The sequence below is a fragment of the Microtus oregoni genome, unplaced genomic scaffold, assembly GCF_018167655.1.
Source record: "Microtus oregoni isolate MIOR12 unplaced genomic scaffold, Mior012 000002F_ref0000024, whole genome shotgun sequence".
Lineage (NCBI taxonomy): Eukaryota > Metazoa > Chordata > Mammalia > Rodentia > Cricetidae > Microtus > Microtus oregoni.
In genome coordinates, this window is record NW_024543061.1 from 69,057,624 (window position 1) to 69,080,787 (window position 23,164).

General features: G+C 42.5%; 1 protein-coding gene and 1 long non-coding RNA gene across 2 annotated transcripts in view; one reads left to right on the forward strand and one right to left on the reverse strand.

Moving 5' to 3' along the window:
- LOC121434325 overlaps positions 1-6,253 on the reverse strand; it is a 28,584-nt gene extending 22,331 nt beyond the window's left edge. Inside the window, exon 1 of the long non-coding RNA XR_005972415.1 lies at positions 6,197-6,253. This is a non-coding gene — a long non-coding RNA (uncharacterized LOC121434325). The remainder of the gene's footprint in view (positions 1-6,196) is intronic.
- On the forward strand, positions 2,668-14,166 carry LOC121434310 (C-type lectin domain family 2 member E-like). Its single transcript, XM_041633131.1, has 5 exons — positions 2,668-2,724; positions 9,430-9,555; positions 12,170-12,354; positions 12,902-13,008; positions 13,944-14,166. Exons 1-5 carry the CDS (start codon positions 2,679-2,681, stop codon positions 14,056-14,058), a joined length of 579 nt encoding a protein of 192 aa, XP_041489065.1. The 5' UTR covers positions 2,668-2,678; the 3' UTR covers positions 14,059-14,166.
- Positions 14,167-23,164: the final 8,998 nt, after the last annotated feature.

Sequence of the window (23,164 nt, forward strand, 5' to 3'; positions counted from 1 at the left end):
ACACACTCCTTCCCCACAACCACTGCCCTCCCAGCTGATATTCTAATTTACCTACATTCCCTATTCCAATCAGGCTTTGCTCCACCATCTCTGAAGTTGTCCCCCCGCCCCACCTCCTCCACTGACTGTTGATTTCTAAGAAAGACTAGCAGAGTCAAAGGAAATGTACAGAGTAGGCATATCTAACTTAACACAAACCGACTAGTCAACAAATTGCGCCACTTAGCCAGAACCCTGGTTCAGATAATCAGAGAAGCCAACTGTGTAGGATCAGAACCAAATTATGTCCACTTGGTTCCAAAGGCAAGGGCATCAAATGGGACTTACTTTCCTGCCAGGACTGCACTTACACTAGGTACCCTGGGGGGAAACGTGTCACAGTCTTTTTCACTCCAGACTCCAGTGTTCTCCTGGCATGGGAAACTTATTAATATCTTGTTCATCATTTCAGGGAAAACAGAAGCCTCATTCTACTCCTGTACTGCTGGAGAAGGCTCTAGAGGGACAACTACCATTGGCACAGCAATAGGACTCCAAGAGGTACAGCACAGCCAACTGAGCAACCATATAAAGGAAGTCATGACCCTGGTACAACAAAGCACAGCCATGCTACAAACTCAGAGATTCCTTGGCTGTGGTGGTCTTCCAAAACCACAGGGGTTGGACTTAAGAACTGCAGAAAGAGGGGGCTCCTGTTCTTCCTGGGCAAGGAATGCTGTTCTGATGTGAGTGAACCTGGCCTAGTAAGGGGAAATGCTAGACAATTACTGGAAAGAAACACAAGAGGAAGAGTAGACAATACTTTCTGGAAGGCTCCCTCTCTGCTTGGGGACTGTCAGTAGTCCCCTTGGCAGGCCTAATTATTATAATTGTGCTAACTTTCTTGTGTGGTCCTTGACTTTTTAGCTTCTCACCAACTTCCTCCAACAGAGACTCCTTGCTTTCCTGGCCCAAAGCAACACTGGACTCTCTATGCCCCCAGACTAGCAGCTTTTATCTATCCTGAAAGCATCTCAACATACTCATTCCACCTTTAGGATCCACCAGCAGCCTCCCCAAATGTCAGCCCCTTTCCACCATTTTCTTTTTTACCCTTCTAGAGTTGGGATAAGAGCCTCAGGTCATGAGGAATAGAGTCAGGATGCAATGGGCTGTGTAGCCCCAAACCATAAAGAATTCCTTAGCCACAGAGTGACTGTTCAGTTCCATCTGCAGAAACAGAATGTCGGGCAATGAAAATACCTCATCTGTTCCCGATCAATCCATAAACACAGCTGTGGCTTTCTGGTACACACACACACACACACACACACACACACACACCCCAGCCCCTCTAAATGTGCTCAGCCTTCATGCCATGGAAAGAGTGGTCCCATCCCTATTCCAATAAAGCAGTCTAAACCTGCTGATTCCCAGAGAGTCACTGCCCATTGTGTGTGGAAACACAACTGTCACCTCAGAGGAAGTATGAGTTTACTCTGGAGACAAAATGAGTGAACACAGATTTAGAGTTCCCCAAATTCCATTTTCTGAGTTGGCAATGGAGTCTTTCTTTACAGTCACCTAACAGTGGAAGCCACACGTGAAGACACTTTTCAAGCACATTGGTGGAAATACCAGAGAGGCAGTTATAGCAAAGTTGGGGGAGGGGTTGTTGTTACATGGGTCTGATGGTATCCGATGATGCTCTTAGCCTTTGGTTTTGTGGGAACTGTCTGTTAATATATTGCGAGGAAAGCTAGTCTTCTGAGTACCCTGATGGTCATAAAGGTGAGAGACAGAGAAGAGCAATAAGTAAGTATTGAGAGGGCTCTATAAAAGGAGGGCTCAGTTTCAGGAGACCTGATGCTCTCTTTGGCGTTTAGGAGTACCAGGCATCCACAGGTGTACATATATGTGTTCAGAAAAACACAAATATGCATAAGTTAATATACATTTATTTTTTTATATTTTCCAATATGATGGAGTAAATGTTTTTCCTTTTTTTAAAATTGATTTTATTGAGCTATACATTTTTCTCTGCTTCTCTTCCCTTCTCTCCCCTCTCCAATATACATTTTTTCAAAAGAGGATGAAAGGTGGCTCTGAACTCATAGGCTTGCACATCTTCTCTGGTCACTGAAGGGCAATCAGCCTTGTACAATGGTCTGTGGAAGGTGCTGCTGCTTTCCAGAAACTTCCCTTTTCACAAGGCTCGAAAAGAGACTGGCAATTACATCTCACCCTTTTGCAGCTGTTTTGCTTTTAGTTTGATTTCCCCAGGACAGTGAACCTCCCCCTGTCGTTGTACCTTGGCAGCAGAGAAAAGTGTTCTAATTTAAAACTGCTCTAATTTAAAAGAATTTGCGCTATCAAAATCTAAAACATCTACAAATCAAAGTTCCCTTTGTTTCCTTTGCAGTACATATTTCATTTACGGTACACATTTCCTGCAGAGTCCTTCCCCGAATTTGTAATTCCGTTCCTACAAGAAGCAGATTTTATGCCTTTTTCTTTTTTTTATGTCAAAGGGGTGAACATTCAGGATGATTAATCTGGCAACAAATCACAGACCAGCTGGGCAGAGCTTATTTAAACCACGCCCACATGCTTTTCAGGTCTGTTTTCAGATGTCCTTCTCATTCACCAGAGTCTCTTTGCTTCATCAAGACGATAAGTGGTGAATAGCCTTCATAAAAATGTCAACTGCGGAGGCCACCTCCCCGGGTCGCGTGGGAGAAAACCGTACGTATTTAATGAATCGTTAATTAAATTAACGGGAGAAAGGGGAACTTCACCAGGGGAGTGGAATCTTCCTCTGTTTAGTTTCCACAGGGGTCTCTCCAGATCGGTGAGGCAGCGGGTGGGGAACCCTAGGGTGGGTAGGAGCACAGCAGTGCAATTCTGTATTATTCTGTTATGGCGATTGTTACTTAAACATGTTTGGGGAAGAGCAACCAACAGCGAACTTGTTGAATCTGCGCTCTTTAAACTCCCGCCAGAGGGAGGCACAGAGTGCCTGTGTGGACTGAAGTAGCCAATGAGGCTGCCTCACTCACTGTGATTAAAAGAACTGTAGCCCTGTGTTGTGGGTGTTAGGGTTGAAGAAGCTGCCTATCAGATTACATTTCCCCATAGCCTGAAGGACATTTACAGCTGCCCAGCCCAGCCTCTCATACTTGATTGTGAGGTACCTGCTGCCTCAGGGAGAGATAAACAGCTCTTCTGAGTTCCTATAGCAAAGTAAGTGTCCAGATTCCTAGAGGACAGGTTGGAGGAACCTGGGCATGCTCAGGGATGTCGCTGCCATCCAGTGCCCCTAAAGTGCCCCTGCTCACACCTCCCCCCACCTTCCTTTCTGGGCTCCCACAGTGCATCTCCCCCCCTCCCCCAACCTTCATGTGCTTTCTCATCCCTAACCTCCAGGCTGTCAGAAATTCTCCCCTTTCCTTAGGACACAGGTGTACTCCTTCAGGTCTTAAATGATTCTGTGGCACCAGGGAACAATCTCTGTCCTACTTTACCTAGTGCTGCATCCCAGGATTTTCAGTAGGTCTGGGATGGGAAACTGATCCCACCTCTAAATCCATCTACAGTTTCAGATTATGGTAAATGATGGGAAAAGGACATTGGAGATTGCTCTTTTAAAACCGTATCCTCTCATTCTGGAAAATGTTTCTATTTCATTCTTTAAATCTCTTTCCGTTTAATTTAAAACTTTTAAAATCCATTTTATGTGTATGTGTGTTTTGCCTGCTTGTCTGTGCACTAGATGCACGCCTGGGCCCACAGGGGTCAGAAGAAGGTGTTGAATCCCCTGGACTTGGACTTAGGCAATTGTGAGCCACTGTGTGGGTGCTGGAAATGAAATGAGTCTTCTCTCTACAAGGGTAGCAAATGCTCTTCATTGCTGAGACATGACTATACCTCTACTTTAATATTTTTGTTTAGGAATAAAATATTTCTTGAAACACAGAGTTCACAATTTTTGTTAGCTTAAAGGTCTAGTGGCAGCCTCAGGAGATCAGGCTGAGTTCCTCTAGGTGGACAGGCCCCGGATTGGGGAATGGTGGAAATTCTGGTCTGGGAGGTGGGGGACAAACTGGAGAGGAAAGCCTTCTAACCAGGCCTTCCTTGTATCCCCTTGAATCCCTCGGCCCCATCCCGTGCCATCCAGTGCACACCTAAAGGACTCTCCCTCCGCACACACCCAGGCCTCTCCTTGTGGTAGAGCAGCAGGTATGTCCTCTGTTGCCCTGACTTTAAGGGTTGAGGCTAAGCACTTAGGGACCACCAAGTCACATATTCCTCAAGGTAAGCCAGAGCACCTGATGTGCTGAGGAACATTAAAAAGTAAAGTTTTCCTTCCTTCTCCAGACTTGTCTATGGGCTGAAAATGACAGCCAAGTTCTCATGGCAGTGACCAGTCCTTAAAGCAGCTGACTTAGGTGAAAGTCGGGGACCCAGCTCTCTTGAATTCTCTGCAGCTTCTCTGACAGTTTCACTTTCTCATCTCCTTTCTGCTGACCCTGCTCTCTCGAACTCCCTGCAGCCTCTCTGAAGCTTTCACCTCCTCTGGCTCCTCTGACCAAAAGAGAAAGCTCAGGAACAATACTACTGTTTCTCAGCTAAACCAAGCATTTCTGAGGAATTAGGGGCTAGATAAATTCCGTGAAGGCCTTAAGAGAGCCCATGACTAAGCAATAAAGATGGTGAACTTCCAAGATGGTGGCTTCTTCTTCACCTTCCAGACCTGAGACAAAGCCTAGGGCTGCTTAAAACAAAGTCCTGGGAAGCTTTTTCTCCTGCCAGTGGGGCTCCCTGCTGGTGAACCAGATGGAACAGCTCACAGCTCACTGTTGAAGAAGATGTGTTTTTTGATTCACCCATTAAAATGAACATACACGTAGCTTTATTATGGTGAATGTATCTTTGGAGGCCCAGTCCCTGTGCCAAACCAAGCTTTGACCCCTCCCTGGAGGAGGGTCAAGACAGCCTGCCAAACCCTTGACCACTCCCCCCAGTCTACTTAAACTGCTTCCCCAGAATGGTTCCCTCAGTGGTCTCTTTTCCTTCCTCCTGGTAGTGACATTTGTGGCCTCCAGGTTCCTCTCAGGGCCACCCCAGAGCACAGGAATCTTATTAAATCCCATTAAACCTGGATATTATTTAATAATGTTGTGATTTGGCTTATTGGGATATTTGCGTTGGCAAAAAGAGAGATCACATTAGGAAAATTTCTTAAAGGTGAATATATTAAACTCTTCAGCTACTTTTAGAAGCACGTACATTATTGTGGGCTGTACTCATCCCACTGTGCCTTTTAACCCCAGATCTGACACTGCTTTATTGACAGTATTGTCTACTTCCTCTCTACCTCCCCAAGAGATATTTGTACTTGATTGTATATTATTTTAAGAGTTGTAAAATAGCGTGAGAGAGATCATGGTGGGCCAAGGGGCCAGGAGGCAGATGGGAGCCAGGGGTTTCATGGGAGACAAATACTCCATGCAGGCAGAGCTGGAAAAAAATCGATAGATTGCAGAGCTTGTCTCTTAAAGAGATAGCAACTGAATATAGACTCTGTAGTGACACAACAGCCATTGGAACCTGGGCTGGCCAGGGTACTGCCTGGGTTCATCCTACCAGATGACAGGGGCCAGCATAATGACTGAATCCTACCAGTAACACAGTATTGCAACCAATACAGTTTCTGTGTGATTAATTTGGGTCTGGGAGGCCCAGAAATGAATGAGCAGTCTCTGACTACAAACACCATTCACAAAAACCAGTACTTGGAACCCACCTACATTTATCAGTGAATAAATGGGGAAATTGTGATCCATACTCCTGTTGGTGATCTCCAGGTGGGCGCCCCATCCACACTCTGGTCTTGCACCTCCGATTCCAGGCCCAGTCCCCTCAGAAAGCCCGCCAATCAGAAGCCCTGCCTCTAAGAGAGCCCATATGGTGACTCACATACAATCTCCTAACTCCTATTGCAGGGATCCAACACGTATTTCATAGGTCCCCTAACACTAGGCATGCATGTAGCACACATATATACATAAGTCCAAACAAAACAGTAACACACAAAAAATAAATATTAAACAATAGCTTATGAAGGAGATAATGACCCCCTCCACCCCTACCCAAACTTCTCCATTCCCACTTTGCAGAGTCTTTGTACCTCTGTCCCCAGCCCTTACACACTTACTTTGCCAGAATGCCAAAAAATGGATCCCTGAAGCAGAGACTTCACACTTGTCTTCATTCACATTGTCTCAGCATTACATTCTGCTCTTCAGACAACAGCATGTCAGGTTCACTGCTGGTGAGCTTCTAACACTGGATCCACAGCACCACTGATACAGAAACAGTACTCTGAATTCAGAAGCTTGCAAACACACCACATAGTCAAATGTTATACAAAGAAGTTATGAAAAGCTGGCAAGAAACTTGTAGAGAAGTGAGAGAAGGAAGAGGGTTGCGGCAATTGGGGTGTTCCGGTGACAGTTGGGTGTCTTTTTTTAAAAGTTACTTACAAGGAAACTATTTTCTGTGACTTACTGCCTGTAAACTTGCTTAAGCTTGCTGATTAGTATAGGAACGTTTGAGTCAGAAGCCTTGGGGACATTTTCCCTGGTAAAGTGGTATAAGAACTAGGCAAGTGCAGGCTTGTGGTCCAACTTGTCTCTTGTGTAGAGAGGGTGCGTTTACCTTGTCATCAGCTTGGGGACATTTGAGTGATATTAAATGTTCCATTTTTTTACAGTGATCTTTAATACTGCTACAAATATGCACATAAATGTTTCTTTTCCTTTTTCTTAAACCTTAAATGCAGGCTTTCCTTCCAGCTGGGGTATGTGGGTAGGATGGGGGCACATCACCATATTGTAGACTTTCTCTGCAAACAGCTTCATACTGGCTGCACAGTTTTGCCTTCCTTAAAGAAAGACTTTAGATTCACATCAGCATCTAATTCATCAACCTCCTGTTACTTACTGATTTTTTTTTGACCAAGACAAGTTCACAAACATTCTCCACACTTTTTAAAGAATCCAATGACTTTACAATATTGAGCTTCGTGCTCGGGTCTACAGTTCATCTTGAGTCTTAGTTTCAGCAGACAGATACCAGGTTGTTTCAGTAGCACATACTGGAGCGGTGCCACACTCTCCCTGTCCAAAACTATACATCTGTGTTAAATATCTGTTGACGATGAGTGCCTGATATCATTTCTGTAGTCTTGTTTTCTGCTATATTGTTCTGTCTACTTGTTACTAGCACCAGGCTGTCTTTATTTCTGTTCTAATAAATCATGACATGAGTCAGTGTGATCTTTCTGAATTCAACCCTTCTTCATAATCATTTTTGAATATTCTGGTTTCTTTTTAGTTTTCTTAGTATTTTTTTAAATATTTATTTATTTATTTATTATGTATACAGAGCATTCCTTCCATGTATGCCTGCTGGCCAGAAGAGGGCACCAGACCCCATTACAAATGGTTGTGAGCCACCATATGGTTGCTGGGAATTGAACTCAGGACCTTTGGAAGAACAGGCAATGCTCTTAACCTCTGAGCCATCTCTCCAGCCCCTTCTTAGTATTTTTTAATAATTTGATGCTATGTTTTTTTTTCCAGAAGGTAATCACTTCCCCCTTCACCAGGAAGTGATACTGTGTTGCATATTTAAACTTGTTCAGGAGTTGTTTACACATGAGCAATATTGAGTGTTCCGTTTTATCATGTGAAGCCTTTACTTCTTATATTGTTCTGTTATTGAATAAAACTTGGGAGTCAGATAATGGGGTAAAAACCTGATTGATCAGAGAAGCAGTGGATAAGTGTCCAGTGACCTTTCTCTCTCCTGTCCAGATACAAAAGGGCTTGCAAACCTATCTCAACCCCTTTCCTACCACTTTCCATGTCTCTATATTTGTATCCTGGGTCCTCCAAAACCTCTATGTCTAATTTTGGTCAACTAGTCACTAGCTCTGCCCCTGATTCAATGTTAAACTCTATTGCCACTCTTGGAGTGTGAGTGTGAGCAAATATCTCAGAACAATTATGTGTTTAGATCTGTCTTGATTTCTTTCCTTTTTTATGTTAAAATTTTCATGCATATGAGTGTTTTGCCTGCATAAATATCTGTGCATCACATGCATTCCAGTGCACACCAAGGTCAGGAAAGGATGTCAGATTCCAGAAACTGGAATTATAGATGGTTGTAGGCTACTATGTGGGTGCTAGAATCAAACTCAGGTCCTCTGCAAGAGCAACAAGTGCTCTTAACATCTGACCCAACAATCTAGCCCTGTCCTGATTTCTTCATAACTTTAAATGTAGTTAATTATTGTGCTGATTATGAACCTTTTTTAGCTTTATAATTTTATGGTTTCTCTCATTACTGTAAATGGCGCTGTCTTAGATTTTAATTTCCATTTGACGAGAAAATACAACTGACTTTACCATATATCTTGCATTTCCATTGTATCTTGCAGCTTTTAAATTCATATTTTATATTCACTAGTCTTTAATAGGTTTGCCATCATTTTTATGCAGATAAAACTGCATCATCTGTGATGAGAAACCCTTCATCTGTTTTCAAGAAGTGTAAACCTTCTTTTATTTCTTTAAGAATCTTATGTATGTGGCTGTTTTGCCTGCCCGTTTGTTAGTTACATGAGTGCCTGGTACCTATAGAGGGCAATGAGTCCCCTGGAACTGGAGTTGACACAGTTGTAAGCTACCTTGTGAGTGCTGGGAATTGAACCTGTGTCCTGTGGAAGAGTCATTTTAAGTCCTGAGGAATTTTCCAGCTTCGTGACCCTATTTCTTTACCCTTGGTGGACCTCCTGTGAAGTCATCCTGGAACAGAGAGCTGACATCCTACTCCTGCTCCTGATTGCTGGGAAAGCATTAATAACTCCACCCTTGGGAATGAAGCAGAGTGTAGTTGGATTTATTGTTTTTTTTTTTAATTGATAACTTTCATAGGGTTGAGGAAGTTGCTCTAATTCCTATTTTTGCATACTTTTGCTGTGTATTGATATTTCTATTTTCCTCTTTTCTTAGTGTGTTAATAGGTCTATTTACACTGAGTTTTCCCTAATGTTTTCATCTCCCCTAACCAGAGCACTTTCTGAAGAGAAATCCAGCTGACTGTTGTTGTTTTTCACTGTGATCCTCACTCCTTTAGGTTCCTGCCCTTTCATGATTCACCCTCAGTTCAGTAACCAGAAGACCCCAGGGAAGTTCTGTTTCTAGCATCTCTAGTTTTCTTTCTACCATGGCCATCTTTTATGGACCAGGGCCTTCTTTGAAAGGAGTTTGCAGCACTCTTTCAGATACATGTAGGGGATTGTAAGTGGATGTTTGTGCTATGTTTCTTTAATTTTTCTTAAGAAATTCTCCAAATTGGCATTCTTGTATTAATATTTTTCAGGTGAAAAGCTCCAAGAAAAATGTGTCGGAATCGTCTCCCCCGTGTGTCTTGCTAGGCTTTGCTGCTGCTGTGCAGTGATCATTGTCCTCACTGGAGTTGTGATTGCACTTTCTGTTTTTTTTTCAGGTGAGTGACATTATCCAGATCCTGCAGCATTCTGTCCACATCCACACTGTCAGTTACACTTACTGAGCATTGTGAGCCAGGCACTGTGGGAAGGGCAGAGAGAAAACACATGGGAAATTCTTGTTCTCTGGGAACTTAGGGTCTAGGTGGAAGATGTAGTGAAGGAACAGCACAGACTGTGGTGTACACAGGAGGCCAGGCTCAGCATCACTGGGAAGAGCACATTCAGCAACCTCTAGAGAGATATAGGAAACATGTTCACCTGGGGAACCTATTTGAAGCAGAGATCAAGGAGAGGAAAACTGAAAGGAGGAGCCTTAAAGAAGCTGCTGCAGCTAGGGGCAGTGAGGGCAGTGAAGAATGGTATGGTTGGGGAGGTAGAAAACCCCCATAACCCATAGTTTATGTTAACATCCTCAACTATGGTGTGAAAATACTAAGTGGATTATTCCAGACATATGTGATTCTCAAGCTTCTAGTTTTAGACTATTCTGAATAATGTGATAAAATCTTTACAACTTTCTTGCAATAGGTGGAGTAAATAATTCATGATATTGTTTTATAAAGTCAACGTTAGCCACGGCAATGAATAATACACAAGTCAATCATGGAAACACATGCTCACAAGACTTAGGCAGTGTAACCTAAACTGTTATGTAGCTCTGAAAAGACTCAGATAAAAAGAAGTGACAGTTGTCCTCAGTGCCGTTCCATTTGTTCCTTTCATTAAGGCCTCGTGGTACTGAGCATGAGAGCTGGGGGCAGCTACACCAAATTGCCTTCCACTAAAAAATGTGTGTGGGTCGTTTGTAGTATTTATTATTTCTTATCAATCACTTATTTCTAGGTTCAGTAGCCCTTGAAACGAGCCATGCATTTGTTCTTATCTGTTATTGGAAGAAAAAGGCAAATTTATGAAAGAAAAATATTACTTTTTAACAAGTCCTGCATTTGGAGATTCTTACACACACACACACACACACACACACACACATTACTCTATTGTGATAGACCCACAAATGAACACATCACACCTCTCCATTAGCATAGCCACTCGAACACTGGCCAAGTCCCAAATCTTGTATATGTCACTCAACTTCCACACAGTTGGAAAAGACATTCTGAAGCCATAAAGCTTTGGTTATGGTTTTAGACTTTCAGTGTATTTGCGTTTTTATACATTTATCAGCCACAAATTGGCAAAATACCAGCAAAGTTGAAACTAGAAAAACAATGCTCTTTATAGCTCTATTATTGGCTTATAGTCCCTTGCTGCATCCTGTCCTTCCTTGTCACCTTTTGTCACCCTTCCTTCTTCTCCTGTCTAAGTGTTACACCATGCCCACACTCACAGCTGTTCACACTGTGCATCCCAGGCTGGGACAAGCATATGAGGGAGTGCATGGGGGCTCTTTCTTGCTGAGTTTGTGTGACTTTATTTAATATTTTACTTTGTAGATTTCCAACTTTTCTATAAGTTTTAATTTCTTTATGTCTGAATAACTTCCTGTTTTACACATGTACCACATTTTCATTATCTGTTCATCAGTTGATGGGCAACTAGGTCAGGTCCATTTTCCTGCTATTGTACACAGGGCTGCAGTAGACATGCATGTGCAGGTCTCTGTGTTATGATGTAGTGTTCTCTCACATATGCCCAGGAGTGACATAGCTGAGTCACAAAAGGTCTGTTTGTAACTTTTAAAAGGTGTCTCAATACTGGGTTTATCAGTTTATACTCCCTCCAACAATGAATAAGTCTCCCCATTTCCGAAGAGTTCTGACATCTGCTGTGACATTTCTTGATAATTGCCATTTTGAAAGCCTCTAATGAGAGTCAGCATACATTCATATGGATTTATTGTATACATGACATGATACCAGGAAGGCCTCAATCAAAGTTTTGGTATCAAAAACTATTAGATCCCGCCATGTTGTGCATGCTGGTATTTTCTATATTCAAATTCAGAGAAGTGAGGCATTTTCTCTATTTGGTCATTACAAAAGCAGGATGTGATGCAGGATCATAGGAAAGGAACCTGTAGAATTCCAGCCGTCAGGAGGAGTCCTAGTAGGATAATGACTATGATTTGTTCAGGGTATGGTGTCTTTAGTCCCTGCACTCAGGAGGCACAGCCAGGAATTCTGAAAGAAAGAGACCCCCATGCACTTCCTCATATGCATGTCCCAGCCTATAATATACAGTGTGATCAGCTCTGAGTGTGAGCGTGTTGTACTATGTAGACAGGAGAACAAGGAAGAGTGATGTAAGGTGACAAGGAAGGACAGGATGCAGCAAGGGCCCATAAGCAATGAATAGGGCTATAAAATGCATTCAGATAAGTATAGTTCACAGAGTGAGATCCAGGCAAGGAAGGGGGACATAGAGAGATTCTGTCTGCAAACTCAAAATACAAAAAAGACAAGCATATCCTTTGAGTCCTACATGAAGGTTCTTGATGGGAAACCACCATGCTAGGAGGAGTCTCTGAGTGATCAGTAATGAAAGCTACAGTCAAACACACACCTCCCAGTGGAGAGTGAATGCTTAGCCAAAGAGATGAGACACAGAAATGTTTATTCATGATATGTATTTGCATTGTGTATATTTTAGTGAGAGAAAAAAACCCGGCCATTGTGAGCCCTGAAGCTGGGAATGATACCTGCCCAAGAGACTGGATTGCATTTGGAAGTAAATGTTTTTATTTGTCTGAAAACACAAGTAACTGGACATCCAGCCAGACCTTCTGCATGGATCAGGGTGCCCATCTAACTCACTTTGACAGTCTGGAGAAGCTGGTAAGAAAGGATTGGGAGTTGGTTTTTTGTTTGCTCATGTGGAATATGTATTGCCTTGCGATTCAGAGCTTAAAGCTGGAAGATGAGGAAGGTTTCACCCTAGGCATTGGGCACATGGGGTACATGTTAGCATGTGCCATTTGTGATGGTAATACATCTGACTGTAGCAATGAGACATTAAAAAGATATTCTCTCCTATAGTGCTCATAGTCAACGTGCAAGGCCAAACACATTTGAGAATCATGGTGGTCACACAAGTCTTTGTCTGAGCTGGCAGGTGTTGCAAACTTAAGGTGACAACTGTTAATAACTGTAATTACAGACTTAACAAGGGACTTTTACAGCCCCAGAGAAATGGGTAGCTGTCAGTTTACTATGGTTTATGACAGGAAAATGCATTCACTGAGAACTGAGGGTTATTTAGGCTCCAAAGTTGCTGGCCCTCAGTTCAAACCTGCTGTCATCCCGAGAAGAGGCTGTAGGACAGAGACTCAAGGCTCATCTGAAACTGAGAGACACATGTGTTTGCTTTCTGTGTTTTTGACAGGATTTCCTGAATAGATACAACGGAGATTCTGCCGCCTGGATCGGCCTGCACAGAGAGTCATCAGAGCAACCTTGGAAGTGGACAGACAACACTGAATATAACAACTTGTATGTTTTCAGAATGTTTTTCCTCCTACTGTGTTCATGTGCTGTGATTGTGTGAGTTGTGGTTGTGAAGGTGAAAGGCTGAGTCTTGTGAAGAGAACTGAACTGGAAAGGGAGAAACCCTTGGGCTGGAGGTGTGCCTTGGGTCTGGCTATGTGTTACATGGAGTTCCCAGTATCCACAACCTGGTAAATTTACATCTGTCAGAGTCACCTCGTGTTGTTTCACTCTAAATCTTTATCCTGATGATGGCATCTGGGGAAGATGCTGTCTGCTGTCAGCACTTGGAAATCTCTCCTTGCTGATAACTGCCCCTGTGGGATGCAGACAGAACTGCTGATGGCCACTAAGGGCTCTGAATCCCCAGGAAGCCAGTGCAGACCTGCTGGACAGGACTTGTCAGATAGCTGTGTGCACAGCTGCTTCTGTCACTGAAGCAGACTCCATGGGTTTTGGGAACCTTCTCTAAAGTCTCATAATCAAAGGGCACCCAGGACAGTGTTTGGATGTGAGCATAGCCATTTTGAACAGACCCATTCTCTGGAACAGTGAATGTCTATCATTAAAGACCTTTATAGTTTACTAAGTGCATTTTCTCCCCCTTTCATACATGCGTGAGATTCTTCAAGATAGAATTGAAAACCCCCCTTGCAATGCTACCCATGGCTGAAGTTCATGTGAACATGGCAGAGAGCAGCAGTCAAATGCTTTGTACACACAGTTCAGGGTCCAACATGGATGAGTGACAAAGTTGTGGTCACCAAGTGGAACCCTGAGAATGAAAAAGTCACTGGGTGTAACACTAGTGCTGGTTGTTCCTCATGGTCTCTGCTTTCTGTGATCCGTGCTATAAACAAGCACTGGACACTAGTGAGATATCATTGCTGGGGGAATGCAGTGGCCGACTCTGCAGACATTTTGTTTGTTTTTTGTTTTAGGGTTCCCATCCGAGGAGAAGGAAACCATGCCTACCTGAGTGACAGAGGGATCAGCAGTGGTAGGGACAACATAAGTAGGAGGTGGATTTGTAGCAAGCCCAAAGCTATACTTTAGTAGATTCACAGCTTGTGTAGTGTGTCAAAGTCATCATGAGAGATCTGTAACATGTCATCTACAGTTACAACATTATTTTTTATCTTAAATAAATATCACAAGCAATTCGTATTCTGTGGTGACATCATTGGTGAAAATTATCACAGATGACTATTCTTATGGGTACTTGGGAGAGTATGGGTGATTCTAAATTAAGTAAGTGTTTTGCTATGGGTTGGCCATATGAATTACAAACACATCAGTATTAGTGACCCCCACTTTTATGGCCCGACAATGAAGTTTTTTTTCATTAGCTTTTCCTTTGAATGCCAGGTACTTTTAAAAATGAAGGGAGGAGCTGGGCAGTGGTGGCAGATGCTTTTATTCCCAGCACTTGGGAGGCAGAGGCAGGTGCATTGCTGTGAGTTTGAGGCCAGCCTGGTCTAAAGAACAAGTGCCAGGACAGGCTGCAAAGCTGCACACAGAAACCCTTTCTCAATACCCCCTCTAAACAAACAAACAAACAAACAAACAAATAAACAGTGACAGGACTGAGTTAAGATGGGTGAAAAACAGGGCTCCTGCAGAGGGCTAGAAGGAGACACAGGAGTGGAGTCTCTCAGGCACTCTCTCCCCACTGCCCTGGGAATCCTGCAGCAGGCTGCATCACAGGTCTGCAGTCACCAAGGAGGAGCCTCAGACCTGGGTGCCACAGCTGCTGCAACCCAAGCCAGAGCTGGAGTGCGGCCCTGCTGTTAGAAAGTCAGGGAAGAGTGGCAGAGAGAATGGCTCTATCTCCAGTAAATGTGCCTTGGAACATCTGTAACTTCTGTTATCAGAACCTTTTAAAAAATATTTTAAAATTGATTCAAAATGGTGACTCGTAGGGTGGATTTTTCTTTCTTTTTTGTTCTCAACCTGGAATCTCCACTGCTGTGCAGCTGCCCTCAGCCTGCAGGTGTGATGGTCATACCTAAAGTGCCTTCACTGAGGGCACAGAGATGTGCAGAGACCTGGAGCTCCAGTGGATTCTGCCCCCAGATACGCTGCCCATCCCAAAGATCCCCTTGTCTCTGGGCAACAAGAGCATATCCCAGACTGGTGTTAGTGATAGTGTACAATCACCCTGGCTCTGAGCAACATCAGTATGTCCATAATGGAGACCTGTTCATTTTCTTGATTGGACCTCAAAAAACCTAACACTGGCAGGATGGTAAACAGCAGCCTGGATCTCTCACAGGCTCTGCCCTCTAATGAACCCCCATGACCAGCCTGTCTCTGAGGAATGGCGGGATTCCCAAGGAGAGTAGTGTATTTTCTGGTTTGGGCCATCTCAAAAAACCTCCATGGTGTGTGCTGTCACCACATGCCATGTTGCTGTACATGGTGCCTGCTATGGCTGCAGCTGTATTTGTTCTGTCTACCTCTACAGGCTGTGTGGAGGCCCCAAAATGTGAGCCTGTTTCCACCTTGTCTGATGGTTAGAGAGTTGTAGGTTGCTCAAAGTAGCTGACAAGCATATTTACATGTCCCAACACAGCATGTGATTACTTAATTGTTTTGACATTATGATAGCCCATACAAGTAGGTCCCATACAGGTGGTCAGGATATGCAAATGTTCTTCTGCTCCTTCTTTTATAACTATGAGGTCACCTGGGCAGTTGCTGTCTTCAGGATTCATGGTCTAAAGCAGCCTCACTGCTTAAACAACAAAATGCTAATGACTTGATGTCTCAAAGTGTTAAAGGAATTAACTGTTTGAGTTGTTCTTTCTATCAAGTATACAAAGTTTTTTGTTACATTCTCTCTCCCTCTCCCTACCCCCATTTGTATTGGGTATAAAAACTTATGGAAAAATAAATGTGGGTTATTTCAGTATTCACTGAAATACCCTCCTGGTACTTTTCTATGGCTTCTGTATTATTATTTTTCATGTGTCTTCATATTCTTATATTTCTAACCCCCATGCCCCTAAACTGGCAAGAGGTATTTTTGTCGAGGCTGCACCATGACAAATACCCATGGACCATGCTGTTTCTGGAGACCATATGGGTGTTCTTGGTCTGTGCATGGCTATGTTGATGTTAGTGGTCTGTGCTGTCCCCTGAGGCCGTGTTACTGTCTGTAGACTGAGATGCTGCTGGGGGCCACGTAGATACCATGACTCCTGTTACCACCAGGGGCTCTGTGGTCTTTTGTGGTCTTTGCTACAACTGGAGGCCATGCTGATGTTCATGGCTTGGGCCATGGTCTCTACTGCCTCTTCAAGCCATGTTGACATTCCTTGCCTGCGATGCCACCAGAGGCCATGCAATATTAATTATCTCATTTAGGAAAATAGCATTTTTCAGTGTTCTGTTCTTAGTTGATTTAGCATCCCCTCTTTTTTTCAATCCACTTTATTTCAGATAAACAGCATGACACTTTCTAAAATAAATGATTACTTACTCATTTTGAAATTAGTTTGCAATTAGCATTTTTAATTACCTTATAAACAGTACAAGTTAATCCCAGAGATTGGAGGAGAAAGATCACTGACCCAAATCTTCATGACCAAATTAATCAAAGCATGCTTTATTTATTTGTGTACATGGGGTGTCTCCCCCTAAGGTGAGGATTGAGTGGTAAGTACAGGTGGTGAGGGAGACAAGATTTTTATGAAGCTCAATGGTAGGGGGTGTAGTTGGAGGCCACTTGTTTGTTTCCTGACTGCCCAGAACTGAAATAATCACACAGAAAATATTATTACAACACTGCTTGGCCTATTAGCTCATGCTTCTTATTGGCTAGCTCTTATATCTTAAATGAACCCATTTCTAGCTGGGTAGTGGTGGCACACATCTTTAATCCCTGCACTCAAGAGACAGAGGCAGGTGGATCTCTGCGAGTTCAAGGCCAGCCTGTTTACAAGAGCTAGTTCCAGGACAGTTTCCAAAGCTGCATAGAAACCCTTTCTCAAAAAACAAAAACAAAAAAATTAACCCATTTTTATTAATCTGTGTATTGCCTCGTGGCTATGGTTTACCAGTAAGGTTCTGTCCAGTATGCAGCATCTGTCTCCATGTACTTTCTCCTCTATCTGTTTGGAATTTCTGCCTTGTCCTATTCAGCGCTGCAATAGGTCCAAAGCAGCTTCTTTATTAACCAATGGTATCACAGCATACAAGGGAGTTTCCCACATCAAGGGAGTTACCAAATGGTGAACTTGACAGACAAAAGTGGTGGTGTTACAGGTGCCGAACATAAGCTTACATATTAGTGCTACACAGGTTCCTTAAACAAAAACATGGTTGCAAAGTAGGCATATTGAGGTAGTCATGAGCAACAGGGAGTCAAAAGGTAGTAATAATATGTAGCAAGACTAATAAAAACTGAGAGACAGACATTGTGGTTCTACCTGAAGATATGGAAAGCAAAGCAGCCAGTAACTAGCTCTTTCCTCTACCTCAGACTGAAATGGCAATCCTGCTTCCGGGAATCCTCAGAATGAGACAGAGCTGAGACCTGTCTTCTCCTGTTTATATTCCTCTCTAGTGCTGGGATTAAAGATTTCTACCACCACCGCCTGGCCTCTATGGCTGACTATTACAGCTACTGGGATGGAAGGTGTGTGCCCACACTGCCTTGTCTGTATGGCTGAACAGTGTGGCTGCTTTACTCTGTGATCTTCAGACAAGCATTATTTATTAAAATACAAATGAAATATCACTACAGCCATGTAAACTTTTTAAAACAAAGGTAGGGTTGCAAGATGGTTAAAAACAATGTTTAGAAATTAAGACATGAATTCCATTCCTGGAACAGACAGTACAGAACCATTTGTACTTCAGGGCACAGGTGGGCATAGCCCAATCCATGAAAACAGAGGTTTAATCATAAACTTTTCTATAAGATGTCTTTTTAGCCTAAGATGGAGGCAGGCTGGTTCTTCCTATGCCTCATCGCATGTCTCAAATCCCTCTGCTATCTGTGATTCTATTTCTCTATGAGACAAAGAGCTTCATGTGATTCCTGAGTGGCTGTTCTACTCCAATGGGTGAAGGTAACCAGCCACCTGACAAGTGGGATCCAGTTATAAGTGGGCTTATTGGGGACAGCCTAGGATCGAGAGCAAAAATTCTTCTTCTCTAGTTTCAACTTCTGTCTTCCTGTAGCTGAGACTCGGCTCATAGATTAGTGCTGCAGAGACCGCCAAGGCTTCTGTGTGCTTGCTGAAGACAAAGCCATTACAGAGCTCCTGCAGGAGGAATAAATAGGTATGTATTTAATGCAATCAAACTGAAAGAGCAGAAAGGAGATTCACAGAGGAATCACAGAGAAGTTGATCATCATTAATGTTAGTTTGCCTAGCGGCTCGCTCTCTGTAGAAGAGGAGATGCTTGTAGCCTCTGTTATGTTAGTAACTCTATTGGAGTATGCCATACTTAAGTATAACTGAAAAAGAGGAAATGGACATGGAATAAATGACAAGTCCTGAGTCATAGTTTTTATTTGGTCAGTGAATGAAGTGAGGACATGACCATTTTCCTGTAGGTTTGAGGGGAAGGTTTTATTGTAGATATGAGGAAGAGCACCAGAGGCATCTTGAAGAGTCCACAGTGGGGAGAGAGAGGAGTAGACTAAACTTGGCCAGCAGATTCAACTTGGCCTTGAGAGAATAAAGAACAGAGGAGAGTGAGAGAGGAGGACCAAGAGAGGAGGATAAGGAGAGAACATGGCCAAAATTGCAGGGATAAATAGGAATGAGAGGCTGGGAAAGGGAATCTGATTAGCTGGAGTTTAGAGTAGGGCCAAGGAGAGAGGAGCTGAGAGGAGTCACAGGAACTGAGTGAGCCTGGAGACCAGCATGCATTGTGGGATGGTTGTAGCATGGAAGTCAGTCATTTGTCCGTGTGTGTGTGTGTGTGTGCATGTGTGTGTGTTTAGCTTTCTAGTCCACTCTTGATCTGGTAATTTGAATTCTGGTGAGTTACAGCAAGTAGCGGTAGACCATGCTTCTTATGACCCAGAACAAAGGAAACTCTAACAGCACAGCTCTCAATGTACACAGCTAAGGAATTTCCCTGTGGGGCTGGGGCCTGGGGTTTTCAGATCCAGTGTGGTTCAAAGGGATGGTGGGGAGGGGAGATGCAGTGGAGGCTGGACCCCAACTCCAGCAAGTGATATTACCTTGACCTAAAATGACAAATGTTTCATACTCTTTCTTATTTATGAATGTTAATTTTGAATATTTAGATTTGTGTCTTTAAAAAGAAGTAACCACAGATTGTAGGAAACTAGTAAGAGACATAAAGCAAGTATATTTTATGATTTCTCCTTGTATTCATTTATTAAATAAATCATTTTGTTATTACAGTCTCCTTAATAATAAAAAATTCAAACATGTCATAGACATGAGCTAAAAGGACATTACTGATATACTATTTAATACAGCATAAGAACCACAGATTTCTGTAGTCCTCAAAAGATATATGTTTAAGTACCAGTGAGATGCCTCAAAATTTAGGGCACATACTCTTTAGAAAAGTCAGTACATGATAAAAAAATTCCTGAAGGAAATTCCAGAAATAGCTCTATAGAAAATGCTATGTTCAAATTCTAATGCTACTTTATTAAGCAAAATTTAAAACATTGTTTCAAATAAAATAAAAATTTTATATTACATAATTTGGGAAATTTTAGGCAAGTTTTTCAATCTATAAACAACAAAATAGCTATGTAATTATGCTTTTGTATCAGGAATAAAACACAAAGTATTTTCATTCTTGAGGATCATGATGTTTGTAATTTACTTTTAAAAAGAAAATAGCAGTATGGATATTTATCTTATATATTTATCAATTGTATGTTAGATAAAAGGTTATCTTTGAAAATATAAACAAACTGTATTTAAATTTAAAAATGGAAATAAATGAACAAATGCAAAAAAAGTAAAACAAAACAAAACAAAAACCATAAATACAATATTATTTGAATTATTGGAAAATGACAAGGGAGACAAATCTGGGCAGCCACTGTGGGTGTGTTGTGGGGGGAAAGAAACATGGAGAATAGAGGGAGAAAATCCTGTTAAGTCAAACACATCCATTCAACCATGAGGAGCAACAAGGAGTCACATGACAGCAAGCAGCAAGGTGGGTCCAGAGAAGAAGTGAAAAAGTTTGGCTTTGTCCAGCATCCTAAAGTAGAGAATAAGAGCATGGAGAAGCTCAGATCTTCTGATTTAGCACTCAGAAAAGACAGCGAGCTTCACAGACTGCTTGGTGCAGCTCCACAGGTGACCACAGAGTGGAGTTCCAGGGAAGGAAAAGCACATTATCTCAGTAGAGAAAGACTGTCTCCTTTAGCCTCTTTAGCAGGGCTTTAGGTGGATCAGCCTTGCTGAGCAGTGGGCTCTTGGCCAGGTGAGTGACAGGCCCAGCAGGACTTTCTCTTTGCCTGCTTGCTTTCCTCATTCCTACAGTGGCATTAGAGCAAAGTTTCTCAACCTGTGGATCTCTGATGACGCAAGTCACAAAACAATCCCACACCAGTTTGGAACTGTGAATAATAAATGGGTTATTTATTTAAGGGGAAAACTTACAGATTACTGTACTAGACTACAGTCCTCTGTGTGAACAGGAACAGAGTCTAGCAACTGCTGGAGCTGGAAGCAAGAGAGCTGGTACACCTTTAAGGTTGATTTTTATAGTATAAGAGACCATGCCGAAGCGGTCTGGTATCTTAAAGGCTATTGGCTGAAGTAGCTGAATGTGTTCCAAAAGCAGGTCACTACTCTTTTGGGGGTCGCATATCGGATATCCTGATTATCAGATATTTTACATTATATTCATAACAGTAGCAAAATACAGTTACAAAGTAGCAATGCAATTCATTTTATGGTTAGGTGTAAACACACCATGAAAAAATGTATTAAAGGCTCACAGCCTTAGGAAGGTAGAGAACCACTGCATTAGAGCCTACTTTGGGATTCCAGCATCTCCAGAAGACCATCTGAGACATCCAGTCTCATAGATTGAGCAACTTCTGGATTCTTGGATTTTGTGTTCATAGGCAGCCATTGTTGGACTAGCTGGATCACAGCCTGCATGTCATTCTAATAAATACTCTTCCAATAGTCAGAGAAGATTCATTCTAGAATTTTCTGCTCTAGAGAACCCTGACAAATACAGTGACATATGGTGACAAGGAAGGACAAATACGGGTAAACGACCTGTGAATCATGAAAAAGGTTATGAAGAAAATGGTTTTTCTGGTGTCAGCTCTGTCATACATTTTTTTTATTTAGCAGTGAATAAATTCATAAACATGCAATTGACAGTGAAATTCTAAAACCATAACCAAAGCTCCATGACTTCAGAATGCCTGTTCCAACTCTGTGGAAGTACAATGAGACACCTAGGTTTTGGGACTTGTTAAGTGTTTGAGGCTAGTAGAATATGCCAAATTTGTGGCTTTTGTCTTTAAAAGTCCCTGCTCACTCAGCTCGTGGATCATTCTAGAATTACATTCCCAAATCTGTGTGGCTCAATAAGCACTTCAAGTTTCTAAAGTGCTCACCCTGGCCTCCTTGTCTGGGCTGAGGGTATCCCGTTTACAACAGGATGACGGGTCTCTGACCTCCAACCTGGGCTCCTTGGCATCTACAGTTCTGAAAGTGGTCAGTGCAGTCCAACACCAGACCTAGGAGATACTGAATGGAAGACATTGTGTTCAAGGTCAGAAAAGCCGTGCGGGGGTCACAGATTTCACCTTGGACACAAAGGTGTGAGTTCAGTCCCTCACTGGATGGGCTACTGCATAAAGGGCTGTGTTTCTGGCCTTAACCAGCACTTCCCTGTGAGAAGGGCAAAGCCCTCCCTGTAGACACAGTTGCTATTCACTTGCCATAGCTCATGTCTATGGACCTTCTATAGAGAGAGGGGGCTCCTCATCTCACACTGGGCATAAATAAATCCATAAAACAACAACAACAACAAAAATATCCTGGCCATGTAAGATGCCAAGAGAGGTAGCCATTGTGTAGTGTAGAAGCCCTCAAAAGGGAATCCACAAAGAGTCAGGACACAAAGCAGCAAATATGGCTGCCCTGAAATTGGCTCTAGAAGCAGAGAGGCCTCTTTAGTGCTTAGTTACCCTGCCTTACACTTTATTTTTTATTTTGTTTTTCTTTTTTTTTTTTAACCTGGGATTATGTCTGTTGTTTATTTTTCTTTGTGTATCCAATAACACAGGAATATCCATATTTACAAATCTCTGTAGTCAAGAATGACCCCTACATGATACATCTTTTGTAATGGGTGAAAAAGGGCTTTTCTCATTTTCTCTTTTCAACATCACTTTGGAGTTTCATCAAAGGGAGGAGTCACTGAATACATAGTGAAACCAGTTATGGGAGTGAGTAAAGTCACATGGCTCAAAGAAACATGGTTTCCCATGCAAAGCAATTGAAAATCAAGATGGCTATGAATGGATGATACAGTGTCTGGAATAAAAAGATTAATTTACATAATTCATGGTTTCAAAAATAGGAGTATTCAACTGGCAATTAAATGGAAAAATATTCACAACAACCATAAGTTCAACAAAATGAGTAGTAATTACATATAATTACATACACATTGTGTTGCTCAAGTGTAAAGTCCAGCTAGAATAATATATGAGACTATGTGTAATGTTTTCAAGACAGGGTTTCTCTGTGTAACAGCCCTGGCCATCCTGGAACTAGCTCTTTTAGACCTGGCTGTCCTTGAACTCACAAATATCTGCCTGTCTCTGCCTCCCTAGTTTTGGGATTAAAGGCAATCACCATCATGGCCTGGCTTCCTTCTTGCACTTTAACTGTTCTAGAGCCCAATCTATGTACAAAGAAACTAAGTTGAAGAAAAGATAGTCAGCAGAAGACAAGTGGACGGTTGTTTCTGCCGAATGAGAGACCTATACTTCCTGCCTTCATCAGAAGACAGATGGTCACTAAACTGCACCAGGCCACCAATCTGCAGGCAACTGTAACTGCTGAATGACTCATGTCCAGATATCATTACCAGATTGCAGTCTCCCGTCTCCCTGTGATCTAACAATGGCCTGGTCTTTCTGGCCAAAGCTTTCCTAAATCTGTATAAGGTA

Bases quoted from the DNA above. Each gene is read 5' to 3' on its own strand.
- LOC121434310 (XM_041633131.1), top strand. From the start codon at position 2,679: ATGTCAACTGCGGAGGCCACCTCCCCGGGTCGCGTGGGAGAAAACC. The intron at 9,556-12,169 runs GTGAGTGACATT...TGTATATTTTAG, and splicing joins ACTTTCTGTTTTTTTTTCAG to TGAGAGAAAAAAACCCGGCC. The intron at 12,355-12,901 runs GTAAGAAAGGAT...TGTTTTTGACAG, and splicing joins TTGACAGTCTGGAGAAGCTG to GATTTCCTGAATAGATACAA.